General features: G+C 40.6%; 1 protein-coding gene across 1 annotated transcript; it reads right to left on the bottom strand.

Annotated features, from left to right (window-relative positions):
• Nucleotides 1–2,455: 2,455 nt before the first annotated feature.
• LOC134194952 (uncharacterized) lies at nt 2,456–5,598 on the bottom strand. The gene is made up of 9 exons (XM_062663940.1): nt 5,486–5,598; nt 5,027–5,259; nt 4,896–4,958; nt 4,201–4,336; nt 3,889–4,141; nt 3,713–3,816; nt 3,601–3,654; nt 2,883–2,952; nt 2,456–2,814 (listed from the first exon to the last, which is right to left on the bottom strand). The coding sequence occupies exons 1-9, from the start codon at nt 5,582–5,584 to the stop codon at nt 2,687–2,689; spliced, it is 1,140 nt and encodes a 379-aa protein (XP_062519924.1). The 5' UTR covers nt 5,585–5,598; the 3' UTR covers nt 2,456–2,686.
• Nucleotides 5,599–18,777: the final 13,179 nt, after the last annotated feature.

Below are 18,777 nucleotides of genomic sequence, written 5' to 3'. Positions count from 1 at the left end.
TGTTCGTGAGGCTATGCTTCTTCACCTCTCGACGTCTGATTTTTAGATCTATTGTCGTGATCTTGTACGTCTGACGTGAGCATGGGACGTGCTTTTGTTTAGTTATGATGCTCGTGTTAGCGTGTTGTTTGAATGCAGAGTGCCGCTATAGTGCCTTGTGTTCTTACATGTATTTGTCTGACGTGTCGAGGGACTAAAAACGCCTCTCGATCAAGCGCATGATTAACGTGGCTGTGGGAATTCACGCTTTAATCTGTCTGGTTATTGCACTACTGTGTTCAACACGCTATTCAAAGTTCACAAGATTGACGAACAAATGTCTTCTTTTTGATTACTAAAAAATGTCCGTTCAAAGAATGGAGAACCCGTGGGAAAATTCCTGTAGATCGGCAAGTACATTCCCTACGCCGCTGATAAACATATCATTCGAGAGCACGTGACTAGGTGGGATCAGATCTCCGGACAAATTAACTCTATAGATCCTATGTTAGTAGATGCAGTATGCTTGCTGAAAGAGACTCCTCCCATGGATTACCGACAAAGAATATCGCCAGTAAATATCACCCACGAGACTAATTGTATTAATCATTGTTGTCATTCTCGTCGTCTCCTAGAAGGATCTCTTAACTGTCTGAAGAGTTCTCCTCTCCTACTAATCTTTCCACCGCTTGTTCTAGCACGCCGTCTGAGGTTCTGTAATAGTTTTCCACTTTCTGGATGACGTTGTCGACACACTTCTTCCATTTCGCCGCCGTCACATTTTCAACGCCTTCTCTGGCCAGTACGAATGGCAGAAAACTGTTGAACAGGACGGACCCTGACGTACTAAAGTAGAAAGGTAGTAGGCAGTGAGGGCTGGGTAGCAACCATTGCTCTAAATGCTCATTTATCGATTGTTAGTATTACAATACAGGATGAGAGCAATAGTGTTGTTTTCGCTCTATATGCGTTATCTGGTAACCACGTTTCACACGAGCTCTCCATTCTTTGAAAGAACGTCCGTTCACAGACATACATCTTTGTTAATTAATTACAACTGTAAATAACCAGTAATTAGCACACGTGAGACGAGCGGAATGCGATTAAGCAACACCTACGTAGACCTCTTGCTATCTATAAATAAAGAGGTCTTTATTCCCATGATGCTTGGGGAGCACAGAACAAGGATGGATTAGGCATATCCCCAGACTATCTTTCGCCGGAAGGATGTAGGCGGAGATGGTCTGGCTACGCGAGACTAGTTCGAAACCGGATGCTTTCAACCGAAGCACATTACTGCGCAATTTTCTTATAGAAACCTTGCTTTTAAAATCTAAGATTATTTTCCCCGGTACTTATACCCTTAAAACTATCATATAGAAATTTTCGAGTTTTGTTTAAGTAGCCCTTTAGTATGAGCAATAGCGCGCGCGCACACACACACACACACACACACACACACACACACACACACACACACACACACACACACACACACACACAAGTGAGCGCGCGTGCGCGCTCACGTATTCAGCAACCCACAAAGTAGACTGAATGTTCTCGACCTTGATTCCACCGTACCCACTATGGGTTGGAGCATGCGCTCTTGCCGTATCTTTTATTTAGACAGTCCAGTGGTATGTGTGCGGGGATACTTGTAACCTGGGAAAACACATATCACTGTAACAACGCTCGTTTTGTTTGACTTGTCTATTTTCGTTTGTTGCAATGCAATCGACACTATTGACTTTAAGTTGGTTTTTGTTTCGAATGGCGGAAGGAGTCATATTGTAGATCTGCCCGTTGTGTGATCGATGGAGACATGTACGTTAGCTTTCATAGGTTGATACATTTGACTCAACTACTTGTAATAGATATTTAATTCGCTAATTTCAATATATCTATATATATATATATATATATATATATATGAATTTTGGGGGACGGTACAAGTAAAACTTTTCTTCACGTCATATTCTCGTTAGAAGAATGGTAGTACAATGGAAGGTACATCGTGTAGAAGTACGAGTAAAGAATGTAAGGGGAGAGGTGTTGAACACGAAGAGCTAGACCACGCCTGTATTTGAAGAAACAATGCAATCGTGAAAGTTGGACTAAACAGAGGCGTAGGAATGGCATCCAGGTTGGAGTCCAACCTCAGTGATCGCTAAAAGCATTGTTTCCCATTCGTCAATTTTGAAGTTTTGTAGTTAGGGTTGGCGCACGTTTAGCCTCGTACCCAAGACGTCTCTACGCAAATGTAGCTTTTGCACTGTCGTCTGTTGGAGCTCTTCGTTTTCTTCCACTTGTAGCTCGCTTTCATGACCTATTTTATATGTAGTGATCTTAGGCTTCTGATTGAAGGGGGCATGGCCCCGTGGCCCCGTGCTTCCTACGCCTATGCTAAATAGTACATAGTATAGTATACATTCCACTAGATGGGCTATCATGTGCACACAGGTCAAGCTGACGAATACATGTGTTGTTAATCAATATTTAATTAATTAAAGAAAGCTACTCATAAGGTAATTCGAAGCAAGCAAGAAATCTATCGATAGAATGCACTGAATTTATGAATCAGCAGCTGTTTAGGTAAAGCATTGACTATGTTTTCGCCATGCAGCTACGTGCAACAATATACATCTCTGTCTAGAAGGTTGTCTCAGTTGTGTTTCATTCTCTGTAACGTTTGTTACTATTACTCGAGTTAGCGAACAAAGATGTGGAATAGACCGCGATTTCTGCACGCTCCTTTTTCTGTAGTTTGGACGCTATGAGGTTCAGCGTTGTTCCAATCTTCAGGGGCGAGAATGTGTCCTCCGCTATTGCTTATCTCTACAACACGAGCCAACAGATAAAGAATATGATGAAGTGATAAACACTAGTTCTATAATTTAACTAACCATTCCAAACTTCTTTTAACCAAGCAGAACCAGAAGACTTTGCTCCAGCCACAAAAGAAGGTGTAGTATTCTGCATCCAGTAATTAACAACACATTAACTATTAGCTAAAATTGTGTTATGCCGTCACTTCTACAGCTATGAGCCTTGTTATAACCACTATATAATTGCGGCAAAGTATTACGAATTTAGACGCCATTTTCCTTCTATTAAAGGGCGCTACTTGTGAAATCTATCTAAATCGTTTAAGAAACGGACGTTTAACGTTATCAAAGAGTTTGTAACGCCGCCAAAATAGTTTGCAACGGTCGAATGAAAAGACTTATGACATACAGGACATGAATGTCGCTCTTAGGTACGCAATGTTAGGTTACCCGTATGAATGTGGTAAGATAGATAAACAATAGAGTTTGCTTTAGCAGTTGCAGATAGATGTAGTAATTCCAAACATAACTTACACTGGTTTGGTAAAAATGTTTTCCCTAAATGTTGGGAGGATTTGATGGCCTGGGCTGTTCGTCCATTGTAGTTGCCGAACATGTGCATCAGTACGTAGATGTTCGTCAGACCAAATGTCAGTCAAGCCTTGTTATACATTAAATGATTTTGAAGATGATACTCGATAAGTAACGTGACTCTTTACCAAGTCCCGTTTCTTCTGGCTCATAGCTGAAAATTATTTCTTATTTGCACATGACGAACTATAGCTAATAACCATACCCAGGAAAGAGCAATGGGTTTGAGACTGGAAAGTTCTGTGCCATAGTAGGAGTGCTAGAAAGAGTATAATGACTAAAAATGAAAACATAGAAATCCCAAACGTCACACGTACAGAAGATCCATATTGACCGGCAAAACCGCTTTCTATAAACGTGTTGAAGTTTTTTCCATATTTAGCTGTGTTGTTAAAATACATCTTAATCAAAGTTGTTTTTCCTGTATAAAATCGAAGTCAATGATCATGTTCCAAAGTTGCTGCTCATATGTTAGTGACAGTTTCCTACTCACTTTGGTAGTCTTGGTAGCCAGTCAACATGATCTGAATGTATCCCTCGTGACTATTTTCTATAGCTTTCAGCACATCGTATGCAAGGCGTTTGTTGGCGTTTCCCGGATCAAGACTAGTAATGTGAGCAGTAGATCTGCTGCCTTTCTGCATGTTGTTTTTACCACTACTGTCATCTCTACTCGAATATACAAGATTCCATCCACCGCCAAACGACTCAAAGTCGCAATAAATTTGAAACGCCGCACCTGTTTTCTGTTTAAAACGTTAAGACAAACGTCATTTAGAAAAGAGGTTAAAATAATATCATATACCTGACTAGGATTAATCCAACGAACAGAAGACTTGACATTACGTCCACTCAACCAATATTTTCGTATTGTATTACATGTTTGACCAGCAGATTCTTGACTTGAGCCATCTCCACCTTTCCCATTTCTTGAACACAGTCTACACGCAAAAATTTATCAACAGTGGCGAATCTAGGTAGACATGGGATCAAAGGGCGTGTGACATTCCCTACGACCTATATATACTAAGACTCAGCATCAGTCGTCTCACTCACTTTCTATTACGTTTCTCTCAGTTAGGGGCGTATACTATAGCGTGGCATCTCCTAGACCGGTCTTTTGCCCCATCATTTGCAAGTGTGGACATAAAATTGGGGACTGTAAATATGTGTGAACAACATAGTTGTATATAGTATATACACCGCTCTTTTTCCCAGCCTGGGTCTGCAATTGATTCTATTGTATCAGTCAACTATTAGCCAATAAAACGGGCTTGTCTATAAAGTGGGCTTGTCCCGCAGCACTGTGTTTCTAGAAGTCACACTACGCTTCTGTTTTTCTCCTAGTTCAGGTATGAGTGTAGTATCCCTATACCTTTAATTTCTGAACATGTCTGAAATGCTTCATATTGAAGTCACAAATAGAAACTGTCACCACGCCACTTCCTTAGCAAAATCCCAGATCCGCCACTGCTTAACAATACAGCAATATCTACTTACCGATTTGAAAGAGATGTTACATTCTCTTGCAACTTTTTCCAGAATTGGTCTACTACGAGATGCCTAAGAATTAAGGTTACTGGTTGAGTGAGTGTATTTTACCTTTATGCACGTTCAGGTGTTGTACATACCATTCTCTCAAGGCGGTAACGGTTGCGTTTAGATCCGACATGTAATGGTCTTCGTATGACTGTCTCGGGATTGCCTTGATCAAAGCCGAACCATGTAGCATAACTACACTGATATTTCCCAACAGCTTTTCTGTAAACGTATGGTTGCGAATACTGTAGTAGGTGCTCAGCATCTTGATTACTCGTCCAACTTGTTTGGTCATAACATACGGCACTGCATCTTCTTTTGTAAACTGCAAGTTATAGTCAATAACATAAACCAGTTATGAACGTGCTAGTACATGTACTGCTGCAATCAGCATCCCGCAGACTCTAGAAACATTGAGCACCGAAGTTCTTTACAGTCCACAACTGCTAACTTATCTGCAAGCTACAACTTACTATTTGTAACTTGAACACTTAATATATATTGTGTTCTCCGTGCAGTACATTTACCAACCTATATGAGTAATCACTTACGTTGCACCCATGGCTTAGGCATTCATGGCTTAAGACTACGCTGGTTCCAAACATGGAAAAGAGGATGAAAATTTGGACCCAAGTAGATGTCGACAGCATGTCGTCTCGTTTCCAGTGACCTATAGAACAAGCAACGTCAGTAGAAAGGCGACTGTCAAGCGATGCTCAATAGGGGTGATTTACTTTCAGTTTGAAGTGTTCAAGTGAATTGGGACCGCGAGAAGAATGAGAATAGCGGGATGGTATGGTCAATTCATAGATAAAGCGCTCCTATACAGACTATGAAGTGTTATAACACACGCCTTTTAGAAACTGTGAGGCGATATTACGCACGCCTTTGACACATTTTAGATGTCTAGTTACAAGGTAGACTTAACAAACTAGTGCTAGACACAGGGGTGTCGAGTAACATGATCTAATGCAATATTGTCTGACAATGAGTATTGTCCTTATTCTAACGATAGACAATGAGTTACTTTCGAAAAGATAATGTAGCTATAGCATGCACATGAAGAAGAACTCAGAAATCTTAACTACCACCTCGTCCTCCACTCGTATTACATGTCGATTCCTCGTATTTTCTCCTACCATCATTGTCACTCGTTCCGGATACAAGACAATCGTCGATTGTTTCATCAAGCCAGTGTGATTATTTCGCGCGCAAGAGGCTCCTCCCCCTCACTTTTGGCGGAGAGCGATCTGAAGAATTATATCAGCAAGTATGAAAAAGTCGTCTCTATGGATATACTGGATAGATGCTAGTCGCACCAGCATCCAGTTGCGTGTACGGTTTCTCGACATCGACTCGACTTTGCCAAACGCGTCACTCTTGCTTTCTCAGTGATGGGTAGCAACAGCACGTGCTACAGATTGTATCATCAAACCGCTGAGGCGTTATACAATAACCACAGCTTTGCCACTTTCATTCCATTGTAGTCTCGCGTAGCCAGCTCCTCCCTCTTTTACAATCAGAACAATAGCACATTTCCAATCTGGTAGCGCTTCCTTTACATCGAAACACTTACCAGCGTGGTCAAAGGTTGCGAAAACGCGTTCCACCGTAGTCTACGGACACATCTAAAATTCGGCTCAAAATTAGTTACATTGTAACTTCCTTGCAGCAACTGATATATGATCTATCTAACCGCATGACGTGCCAACAATCGCCAACACGATTGTTAGCCTTTCGTTAATTGTGGAGGAAACCGCAATCGACCGCCTTCCTGCCTGACTGTTGCAACGTGTTGCTACTGTAACTGTAGTGTTATTGTTCTGTATTAGAGAACACTTGCGCAACACAACACAACACCGTCTACTAGACTGTAGTCTAGTCTGTAGTTGTCCGCAAACACACTCTAATTACTAGTAACCGCACACCTCTCCTCACAACTCTAGTGTGTGTCGATCAGGGTGGAGAAAGTCTTTCAGTTTGCTGTCTTGTCTGCATTCTCTACTCTGAGCCTTCTTCCTGCATAATGGAATTATGAATGTTGCTTCTGGTGATGTAGATTTGACCCAAATGATCCGACTCTGATTTGTCCAAAGTTCCCTAGGAATTCCAATAATGTATGATTATTGTGTGTCCGCTTTTGAGACTATGGTCCTCCCTTGCTGTTCTACAAGTGTTGATCATCTAGTTATAGTTTAACCAGACCTCTGTCTCCTCTGATAACATTTGCTTTATTTTTGGACGTGATATCTCTTATTGTAATGCTGTTACTGACTCGATCTCCTTGAATCTTGGTCATCTTGTCCAAATTGAGACAAATAGGTCTATTGGTGTTGAATCTATTTCACTGTTACCGATATTGTTGTTGGAATGCGTCACTTCATGAGCAACTCTGACGGACTGAGTTTGCACCAAGATAAAGTGGTTGCTTGATAAGGTACTAGGGCTGCATGGATATCCTTTGAGCATTCAATTAAGCATCTGTTTCATTGACTGCACCGTTTGCTATGCCAGACCATTATTTAATTTGATGATAGCTTGGACTAGTGGTGATAAGTCGAAATCCATATGACTGTGAGAGTCTGTTGACTGCCTTGTTGGCATACTCCGGGCCGCTTGTCGCTCCTCAGTACTTCAGGAATCTCATGTCTGGCAAAAGTTGACGTCATGGTAGCTATAATGTAGCTGCGTGTAGTAGAAGTCAACATGAACACCTCCTGATACCTCGAGTATAATAATTCAGCAAAGTAGGTATAACGCTGTCCATTGATCTCAAAGAGATCTGACCTCACAACTTGCCACGGATAGTGTGGCAATGTGTTTGCATAAGAGCTAGGCTCTCGTAGTTTCCTGCTCATGCATCTTGGTATTGGTGGGACAGTGGTGGATCAACTGGGCTTTCTCTTTGGAGATACCTGGCCACCGTTCAGCAATTGAATATTGAATTAGAAATTGAAAATAGCTTAGAAGTTGCTTGCAATTTTAATATTCAATTCTATTGGCAAAATTTAAAAAATACTGATTGATAGACTATAATTATTTGTGGATTGAAATGAATATTGAAAACATACTTAAACTTTAACCAATTTTTGTTTTCAATGCAATGAAATATTTAAATTGCAAGCAAGTTAGTTTAATTTTTAATGTTATATTTAATATTCAATTTGGTTTAAAAGTTAAATGTCAAATTTTGAATTTGCGTGTCCAATTTGTCCAGTGCATTTTAATTTTTGATAACAATTGAAAATAGATTTGAAAATTAACAATTGATTAGCGTTGTCAATTATTCCTAATTCATTTACTTCGCAAATTCAATCTTTTCATTCATCCAATTCTCTTAAATTATGAATATTAGTGCAGCCTCTGGATGCAATTTTCTTTCTCCGTACTAAATGTAAAAATAGAAAGTTACCCGCATTCTGCTGAACAAAGTTGACGAAGTTGACGAAGATTTTATTCGCAAGCGAATGTTTCCATAACTTCGGGCACTTCGCGTACGATCTGTTCGACGTTTCTGTACAGACAGAGGCATAAATCGACGTTGATTTCTGACTGTGCAGAAACGTCTAACAGATCGTTTGCTATTCCATAAAGCTAGAGTCGCCGAAGTCAGGGAAACATCGTCGGTAACTAGTAACTAATTATAAATTCTTTACTGTTGACAGCATGAGTAGCTTCCTCTTCGACTTGCTTGCAAACAAAATCTTCGTCCATGGAGATCGAGATTGGAGAAAGTGGACGACCTGGCATTAGCGTGAGGTTGTAGCTGCAGGGGCTTCCCCGTCACGTGTTTAGACAGGTTTTTCTAGATATAATGATCGACGCAATGTTGACTCTAAAGTTGCTTGGAGTCTTTCCAAATCGAATAGGCGTCAACTTCCCGGTGCAGCCTAGACGTTGATCTCGTTGACTATAGATGCCGTAAGCGTGCCTCCATGCAACGAGCTTCCCAAGGAATGTCTCGTGATTGGGCGTGACCGTAGACGACAAGCAGGTGCAATTGCTTAATTGCATTGCATCCGTGGCAGAAGCGTGGCTGAGCGTGGCTACGCTACACGACTTTCATCTTTCAATATCATTGAATATTGAAGTCATCCGCGACAGCCCGCGCGGTGTTATTATGCCGTTTATGAGAGATATCCTCGCGCTAGCAACTGCGGGTAACTTTCAATGTACATTTAGTACGGAGAAAGAAAATTGCATCCAGAGGCTATATTTTAATATTCATAATTTATGAAAATTGGACGGTTTGAAAGATTGAGTCTATTTGCAAAGTATATGAATATTGAAATGACTATTGGTCTTCAATCAATTTCTATTTACAATTTAATGGAATATTGTAAGAGCAAGCAATGCTAGTCAACTTTTAATTTAATTTTAAAGTTGTCTCCAAAATAAATGGAATGGACGAATTATGCACGCAAATTCAAAATTTGACATTCAATTATTTAACTAAATAGAAAATTTAATTTAACATTAAAAATTGAACTAAAGTGCTTGCAATTTCAATATTCAATTGCATTGCAATTATTTATTTTAATCCGCAAATATTTATAGTCTATCTATCAATCAATTTTAATTTTTAAGAGAATTGAGTATTGAAATTGCAAGCAACTTCTAGGCTATTTTCAATTTTTAATTCAATATTCAGTTGTTGCTCGAAATTGAAAATGGAAATTGAAATGCTTGAAATGAGAAAGTCTAACGCAAAAGCTCTTTCCCCTTTAAGAATTCTGCAGAGCTTGACCCCGATATTTTTCTTGCGCTGTATCCGGGAATATCGATGAGGCCTGCCTATGCTTGACCGCAATTTAAGGGATAAAAATGGTCGGAGGACCATAGAAGTTGGTTGCTATTCTGAACTCCGAGTTGATCAACTTTCCGAGAACGCAATGTATTACAGAGATCCTCGAAAAGTTTCTGACCGGAAACGGTCGTATTTCAGGCGTGGTCTTAGTTTCGGGGTGGTCGCAAGACGTACTCCTACTGTATAAATATACCTGGCCATTCGTAATCGTAATCGTAGAATTCCAGGTGATATAGACTGTTCATATGTTTTTACGGTGCAAAGGTATAAATGGTTTATGGTACGTTTCGATCTGAAACTGTCATAATTACCACTAGGAACTGTGTGAACTTTTCACAAGCCCACTTAACTGTCAGGGCTTTCTTTTCTACCTTCTTTACAGCTTATCTTGTATATCAATTTTTGGTCTAGGTCGATAGCTAGCTCGATACATGTAGCGTATAGTACACTTGCCAAAAATGTTGTAAAGGCAGAAATTATTTGGTGTCATACCGGAAGTGTCGCCAGCAAAGGAAAAGTGCTCGTTGTGCCTCTGTAGGGCGTGCTTCCGTTGTATTTGAATTGCCTATCTTCATTTTATGCATGTAATCAACAGTACCGACTTAATCAATTAAATTTGGGTTTTTGTTTAAATGGTATCGGTTATTGTTTTAATCAATGTATACATTGGTAGAATTGACGCAACTAGTGTTAGTGCAATTTAATTGGAGTCGTCAATTTTGATAATATAGTAGATATTAGTTGTGTATGTGTAAAGTATAGATGATTTGAAGGGTGGAAAACGGTACAAGTAAAACTTCTTGTCGTGGCAGATTCACGTTCTAGAAGGTTGGTTGTTCAATGGAATGTACAAAGGGGGCGTTACGAGTACAGAATGTGAGGGGAGCGATCATGTACACCAACAGCTAGACGAAATTGTTTTGAAAGCAATCAATACAATATGAAACATATAGATTTTACTACAACAAATTAAACGCTACTACGGTAACAGATGATGCAGGCATCAAGAGAGCACAGTTTACTAGATGAGGCAAGCTCGAATACAAGTGCAATTTAAATATTTGTAGATTTTAAGATTATACCCTTGATTGTTTACGGAGTTTGGTCTACTCGCTTCCGGTTGGGCTGCTCGTAATGTTTAGGAGCATATAAAGAGAGGAGATTCTTCTCTCTTTAGATGATCCTGAATAGCAATCGAATAAAAACCGTATCGACGCCTTTACTTACATACGGTATTTATCACCAGTGGAGACGTTTTCGAAAGCATTCGGCGGCCGTTTTCTAGGCCGGTTTTGACGATGAACGTCTGCACAACAGAAACGTACACTAACCAACCAGTACACACTCTTCGAATCTGCGAACGTGTCTAAACGTACTTGAACAATACTTTCGCTACGTTTGGCGCTGGTCTGAAGCCGTCAAGGACGTTTGGGGTTGCTTTCATCAAGCGTCCTGCGTATCCTGGATACGCTACCTCCCACTAGATCCGCTTCCGTTCGTGGCACTAGAACAAGTGGACTCTCCAGCGCAATAATATATTTCGTGTATGTATTTTGATCACGTGGCATGCCTAACTATGAGACATGCGCAGTACCAACGTTTCAGCTCAAATTTCCCGAATGCAACGCGTCGTCACACTCCAGATTGCTGTATCCTGAAATATGGCATAGTTGGCTGCGCAGCAATGAGAGATGTTCTTACTGTGCATGATCAGCGTCATCCAGCTACAGTGAGGTTGGAATTGTTGACTTAGTTTGAGAAAGAGACGTCGCACAGAGTCGGCAAAAAGAAGCTGTCGGTGTTCCGGCTACAACTGTTCTGGGTTTAGCTGGGTGTGTGATACTGTACTGTTAGAGGAGCGTCACTTCCTGAGATTTTGGGAGGAGCTGGGCGTGGCGTACGTGCCATGTCATAAACGCAAACATAACATGGACGCACTCTAATAGTCTCTATCTAACTCAACAGCTATCAGTACTACTGAGATATTGTAAATGGTAAAGTCCTGGATATTTTAATTTTGACCTCCTGTTGAGACCAGAGCCCTATATAGTGCTCTGGTTGAGACCATGCATGGCCATGCTGGTCTTACGGTCATAATGGCACACTTTGGGGTTAGTAACCACTCCCCAAACTTGCAGAGGACTCAAATTCTGTAGGTTTTATAGAGAATCCATCGTACCCACATCACTCTAGCGAGCTAGAGTGAATGTTGGGAGCTTATTGACGGAAACTCTAATTGTCCAGTACTCTTGAGTGCCGTAGGATTGCCCGTCGATATCGTTTCTGCTACAACTGATAGGAGTACTGACCGTGATAGGCAATTAATTAACTTAATTACTGAAAGCAACACAACAGCGTACAGTACACAACCGATTGGCCATGGATACGCGCTAGTCATTACGTCACTACACAGAAGAACAGCCGCGGCACAGGCTGGACCACCAAGAATTTCTGAATGGAATGTGCAATAGAAGACTATGTACGTGTAATATGGATACGCTCGTTCGCCTCACGCAATGCTAATGGAGCATCTAGTATATATATATATATATATATATATATATATATATATATATATATATATATATATATATATATATGCGTCAGCACTTGTGATATGGATTTACGGCAAAATGAAGAGTTGGATCAACAAATTGACGATGCCAGATGAATGCAATTTTGACTGCGCAACACATGCGCTAAGAGTTGAATTAAGGGTCCCCTTTCGAGGGCTCGACACAATTACATAGAAAAGTTAAACGACTTTCGATTTTGCTCCCGTACGCGACTAAAGAGGAAAGGAAACTAATACGTGACAAACTGAATGAAAAGGCAAAGACAGGAGAAGAGAAAAGTTTGTTTTGGAGTTTCGGCGCGTTACTTTCACACAAATTATTGCTATGCACCATTATCACGTGACTACACGATTGTTACGCGACTATCTCAGTAAACGATTCAAGCATAAACGAATAATAAAAGACAAAGCCAGAAGAAGAGAAACGGACAGTCTGTTTTTTGAGTTCCCGCATATTTATTGTCAGAAATTATTGCTACCTAAGCACGCAACCATTGTTACGCAAATATGTAAGACAGAACACCATCGCTCGCTTAACTCAATGCTAACCGAGCATTTACGGTGCAGTAGCGTATGCGCATACTAAGGGTGTGGTGCTAGTTCCGCCCTCTTTATCCCTAGCGACGACCAATGAGCATTCAGCATATATTTTGTTGCACGTGTCTTTCAATAGCTCCGCCTGGATATTTGTTTGGCGACGAATCAGTTGCTATATAATTGATTAGCCTCCGTGATTGGTTCCGACGTTCGACATCGAAAAATTCGAATCCGACCGTTATTTCTTTCGAATACCGTTCGGCGACCTGTTTCTTACTTCTGCGAACGGTTTTTGGCCAAGCAACGGTTTTGGGAGACGCGTAGGCGCGAACAACTCGAACCGAGCAGACTCGCCCACCGTTCACATTTCCCTTCTCTTAATTCGTTCGGTTATGGGTTTGACTTGGTCGGTAGGTTGATTGAAATGTTATTGAGAGGATAGACGAGTGTTGGCTACGTCTACGACTGATAATGAGCAACAGGAAGAGGTCTGGTTCGTCTCGCGGCGAATTCACGGCGTGACATTGGACTAGATTGCTAAATTGTTGTATTTGAGATTGTTTTTGGTACTTGTAATAAAGTAAGAAACATGTACAAACATGTACAGTTTGTAGTGGATGTTGGCTGACTAGCTAGATTGCAGTTTAGAGCAGTAACCGCTTCCCAGTGTGTCTTCAAATACAACGTTCTATCATTCTGCCCAGTTTCAACCGTTTTGAGGGAAGTTCGAGCTCGACCTACATTATAACAACGGCTACCTCGAAGCAAAAACGCGTGGTTTGGCAAAATACCAACCCATGAGTAGAAAGGGATACAGAGGCATGTTCACAGCCGGGTTTTGAGCTCGAAAAGAGGGCGAAGTTAAAAAAAATCTTGCTCTAATGTGAGGTGTGGCATGCGTGGGTTGGGCCAGGTATGGAGCAATTAATTAATTAACTATTTGTACCGTATCCGTAGGCGTGTCGCGTTCGTTTGTAACATGTCTAACGGAGTTTTCAGACCGTGTACTAAAACGCCGAGTCCTAGCTAGACAATACATATTTATTGAAACCCTGTCATGGAAGTAAACATGCAAACTTCATTGTAGTTTAGATTACGTATCTAGTCCTGGTATCGGTAATCGTCGTTTTGCGATCGTGATCAAGACAATAGAAATGTACAGTCTAGGTATGCACTCAGTTCCGTTGTAACGACAGTGCTATGGTATTTACTGACATAGAAATTGACAGGGCCGTAGGAGCCGGTGCGGCTGGTGCGGCCATGGCCGCACCACTTTTTGTAGCCTCGCCTAGCCAGACCCTTCTCTGCGCGAGCGAAAGAGAGAGAAGAGGAAAAACAAACACATATAAGGAGGCATTCAATTTGAAACCAGACTGACAGACATTAATTGGAGCATTGGTCTCTTGCTTTAACGCGCACTAAATTAAAAGCCACGCCCTTTAGCGTGCGTTAGGCCGTACCACTTTTTATTTGCTTCCTACGGGCCTGATTGATATAGGCAAATATTGACTATCAACAGTGTTAGATGCGGTACAGTGTAGTAAAGGATTGATTGTAGTATGGGACGTGTGAATAGTTGACCGTAGGTGGCATTCAACTCCTGAAGGTTTTCCTTGGTTGTCAAGTACACACCCTCCCTAGCTACAATACAGAAGGATGAGGCAACGGAACGTCATGAAGCATTTTTTCGCCGTTTCGTCACTTGCACGAATCATTCTTAGACTCATTTGCAGTCGAACACGGAAACGATTTCTAAGGTAGGTACTATCATAAAACGTGGTCGTGGGGAGGAGAAATTTGAGATATGTGTACACACACACACACACAGACACACACACACACACACACACACACACACACACACACACAGACACACACACACACACACACACACACACACACACACACACACACACACACAGACACACACACACACACACACACACACACACACACACACAGACACACACACACACACACACAGACACACACACACACACACACACAGACACACAGACACACACACACACACACACACACACACAGACACACACACACACACACAGACACACACACACACACACACAGACACACACACACACAGACACAGACACACACACACACACACACACACACACACACACACACACACACACACACACACACACACACACACACACACACACACACAGACACACACACACACAGACACACACACACACACACACACACACACACACACACACACACACACACACACACACACACACACACACAGCAAAAGCTCGATGGAAAGCCATATAGGACCACGCCCCTTTCAGTTGTGCGACCCGGATTAGAATCCTCGCTACGCTCGGCAATTAACAAACTGGAAGTGCATGTACATAACTCTAGTCGAAGAGACTCTCAGATGGCAGATTATCATGAAAAGACAGATGTAACTGCAGACTTACAACTTGGTGATCGACTTCATGCTGAATCACGTTTCTAGGTAATTGGCGGCCACCGAAACGTCAGTCCCTATGTAAGATTTTAAATGTATTTTACAGGTAGCACGTCTAGAAAGAAAATAGCGTGTATATTCGTAATTCTTCGCGACAATTACTCTTCTTAGCGTACGTGGTGTTCGGACTTTGAAGGCTCATAGCTGTAGAAGCGACGGTGTAAACACAGCTTCAATTACTAGTAATAATCAATACATAGAAAAATTTACTGTACTTTTAAAATTATTCAAAATAAATTAATAATTTATTGATTAAATGGTGTGAAGTTTATGAATGTGTACCTAGTGACGACAGGTAGTGTTTGACTATATTTTTGCGCCAGCTACGCGCAACAATACTTCTTTAAGTCTAGAAGCAATAAATAAGTGAAACTTATTTTTCTCAGTTGCATCTGAACTAATTTCTGCAATAGTTTGTCATTGCGCAAGCTAGCGAAATAATATGTGCAATAAACCGCGATGGGGGCACGCTCCATCTTCTGCAGTTTGGGAGAAATATACGTCAGCATTGTCTCAATCTTCAGGAGCGAGAATATGTCTTCCATAATTGTTTAACTCTGCAACACGATCCAATGGACAAAGAATACAATGACAGTAATATGTAAACGAGTTTTAGTAAATTTATTAACTAACCGTTCCAAGCTTCTCTCCAGCAAGCACAACTATATATAGTCGTTGCTCTAACCACAAAATGTCTTTCTACTATTCTGAATTCAATAATTAGATCCGGCAGTTGACGCTTTTGCAGACTTAGCTAAACAAAGCCAGAGAGATGCAGTCACATGAATGTGTAGTTGAGCGTTTAATATGTAATATAAATATTGCAACTGCATGGGTGGCAGCTGGTTCAATGCTAGTGGAAGTGAAGGGCCTTTCTGGGGAACGGATTCTGCTGGAAATTTCTTCATCGTGGCGGCGTACTGCGGTAGCTATAGCTGAGACCACTGGAGTCACCACGTGTGCTAGCAAAGGCCCTGAAAACTATAGAACTTTTCAATGGCAGTGGTCTATTGTCAGGTACCGGAGCCCTTAACTAAATATTATATAATAATTACAATTGTTTACACTATTGATTTTACAGCTAGGGGCCTTCTGACAACGTCCACGCATACTCCATTTTTCTTCTACAGGCGCCATTTGTAAAATCTATCGGAGATCGTATATGTTCACGTGACGAAAGAGTTCGATATATATATATATATATATATATATATATATATATATATATATATATATATATATATATATATATGTATATAATTTTTGGGGGACGGTACAAGCAAAACTTTGTGTCACGTTATATTCTCGTTAGAAGAATGTTGGTACAATAAGAGGTACAGCTGTTAGAAGTACGAGTACAGAATGTAAGGAAGAGGCGCTGAACACGAAGAGCTGGACCACGCTTGTTTTAGAAGAAACAATGCATTGTAAAAATTGGACTAAACGGAGGCGTGGAATGGCATCCAGGTTGGGGTCCAACCTCAATGATTGGTAAAAGCATTGTTTCCCATTCCCCAATTTTGAAGTTCTTGTAATTAGCGTTGGCGTACGTTTGGCCTCGTGTACCCAAGACGTCTCTTCTCAAATGTAGCTTTTGCACTGTCGTCTAATGGAGATCCTCGTTTTCTTCCACTTGTAGCTTGCTTTCATGACCTATTTTGTATGTAGTGATCTTAGGCTGCTGATTGAAGTGGACATGGCCCAGTGGCCCCGTGATTCCTACGACTGTGCTAAATAGTATATAGCATAGTATACATTCCACCAGATGGGCTATCATGTGCACACAGGTCAAGCTGACGAATACATGTGCTGTTTGAATATTATTTTATTGGCGCTAACAATCAATATTTAATTAATTAAAGAAAGCCACTCATAAGGTAATGCAAAGCAAGCAAGAAATCTATTGATAGAATGCACTGAATTTATGAATCAGTATCTATAGCTATCAACGTAAGGTATTGATATACCGTTTGACTATGTTTCCGTCATGCAGCTACGTGCAACAATATATTAGTCTGTCTACACGGTTGTCTCAGTTGTGTTCGTGTTTCTATAACGTTTGTTACCTATTACTCGGGTTAGCGAACAAAGATGTGGAATAGACCGCGATCTTTGCACGCTCCTCTTTCTGTAGTTTGGGAGGCATAAGATTCAGCTTTGTACCAATCTTTAGGTGCGAGAATGTGTCCTCCATGATAGGATATGTCTAAAAACGATCCAACAGATAGAGAATATGATAAAGTCATAAACACTAGTTCTATAATTTAACTAACCACTCCAAACTTCTTTATACCAAGCACAACCAGAAGACACTGCTCCAGCCACAAAAGACGCTCTTGTATCCTGTATCAAGTAATTAACAACACATTAACTATTAGCTAAAATTGTGTTTACATCCTCACTTCTACAGCTATGAACCTTGTAGAAACCAAGATACAATTGTTGCAAAGTATTACAAATTTAGACACCATTTTCCTTCTATTGAAAGGCGCTACTTGTAAAATCTATCTAACTCGTTCAAAAGACTGAGGTTTCACGTTATCAAAGAGTTTTTAACACTGCCAGAATAGTTTGCAACGGTCAAATAGATAGAGTTATCACATACAGGACATGAATGTGACTCCTAGTTACGCAATGTTAGGTTTCTGTATAAAAGTGGTAAGATAGACAAACAATAGATTTTACGTTAGCAGTTACAGATAGATGTGGTAATTCCAAACATAAATTACATTGATTTGGTAAAAATCTTTCCCTAAATGTTGGGAGGATTTGATGGGCTGTTCGTCTATTGTATGTAGTTGCCGAACATGTACGACCAAGGGAAAATACTGCTCAGTGATTACATGTCTTGAGTATACAGTGTCTGTCGGCACACGTAGGCACATATTCCTCAGACCAACTGTCAGTCAAGCCTTGTTATACATTAATTAAATGATTTTTGAGTATGATACTCGATAAGCAACGCAACATTTTACCAAGTCCCGTTTCTTCTGGCTCATAGCTGAAAATGATTTCTTATTTGCATATGACAAATCATAGCTAATAACATACCCAGGTAAGAGCAATGGGTTTGAGAGTGGAAAGTTCTGTGCCATAGTATGAGTGCTAGAAAGAGTAAAATGATTAAAAATGAAAATCTAGAAATGGCAAATATCACACGTACAGAACATCTTATTTGACCGCCAAAACCGCTTTCTATAAATGTGTTGAAGTTTTTTCCAGATGTTGCTGTGTTGTTAAAATACATCTTAATCAAAGTAGTTTTTCCTGTAGAGAATCGAAGTCAATAATCATATTCCAAAGTTGCTGCTCAAATGTTAGTGACGGTTTCTAACTCACTTTGGTAGTCTTGGTAGCCAGTCAACATGATCTGACTGTATCCCTCTTGACTATTTTCTATAGCTTTCAACACATCGTATGC

This window comes from Corticium candelabrum, chromosome 19 (assembly GCF_963422355.1).
Source record: "Corticium candelabrum chromosome 19, ooCorCand1.1, whole genome shotgun sequence".
In the NCBI taxonomy this organism is placed as follows: domain Eukaryota; kingdom Metazoa; phylum Porifera; class Homoscleromorpha; order Homosclerophorida; family Plakinidae; genus Corticium; species Corticium candelabrum.
This window is presented reverse-complemented; position numbering and strand designations above follow the sequence as displayed.

Coding starts and splice junctions, on each gene's coding strand:
- LOC134194952 (XM_062663940.1), bottom strand. CDS start 5,584: ATGCTGTCGACATCTACTTGGGTCCAAATTTTCATCCTCTTTTCCATG. Junction 3,817..3,888: donor TGGCTACCAAGACTACCAAA/GTGAGTAGGAAA, acceptor GATTTTATACAG/GAAAAACAACTTTGATTAAG. Junction 2,953..3,600: donor AACCCATTGCTCTTTCCTGG/GTATGGTTATTA, acceptor TACTGGATGCAG/AATACTACACCTTCTTTTGT.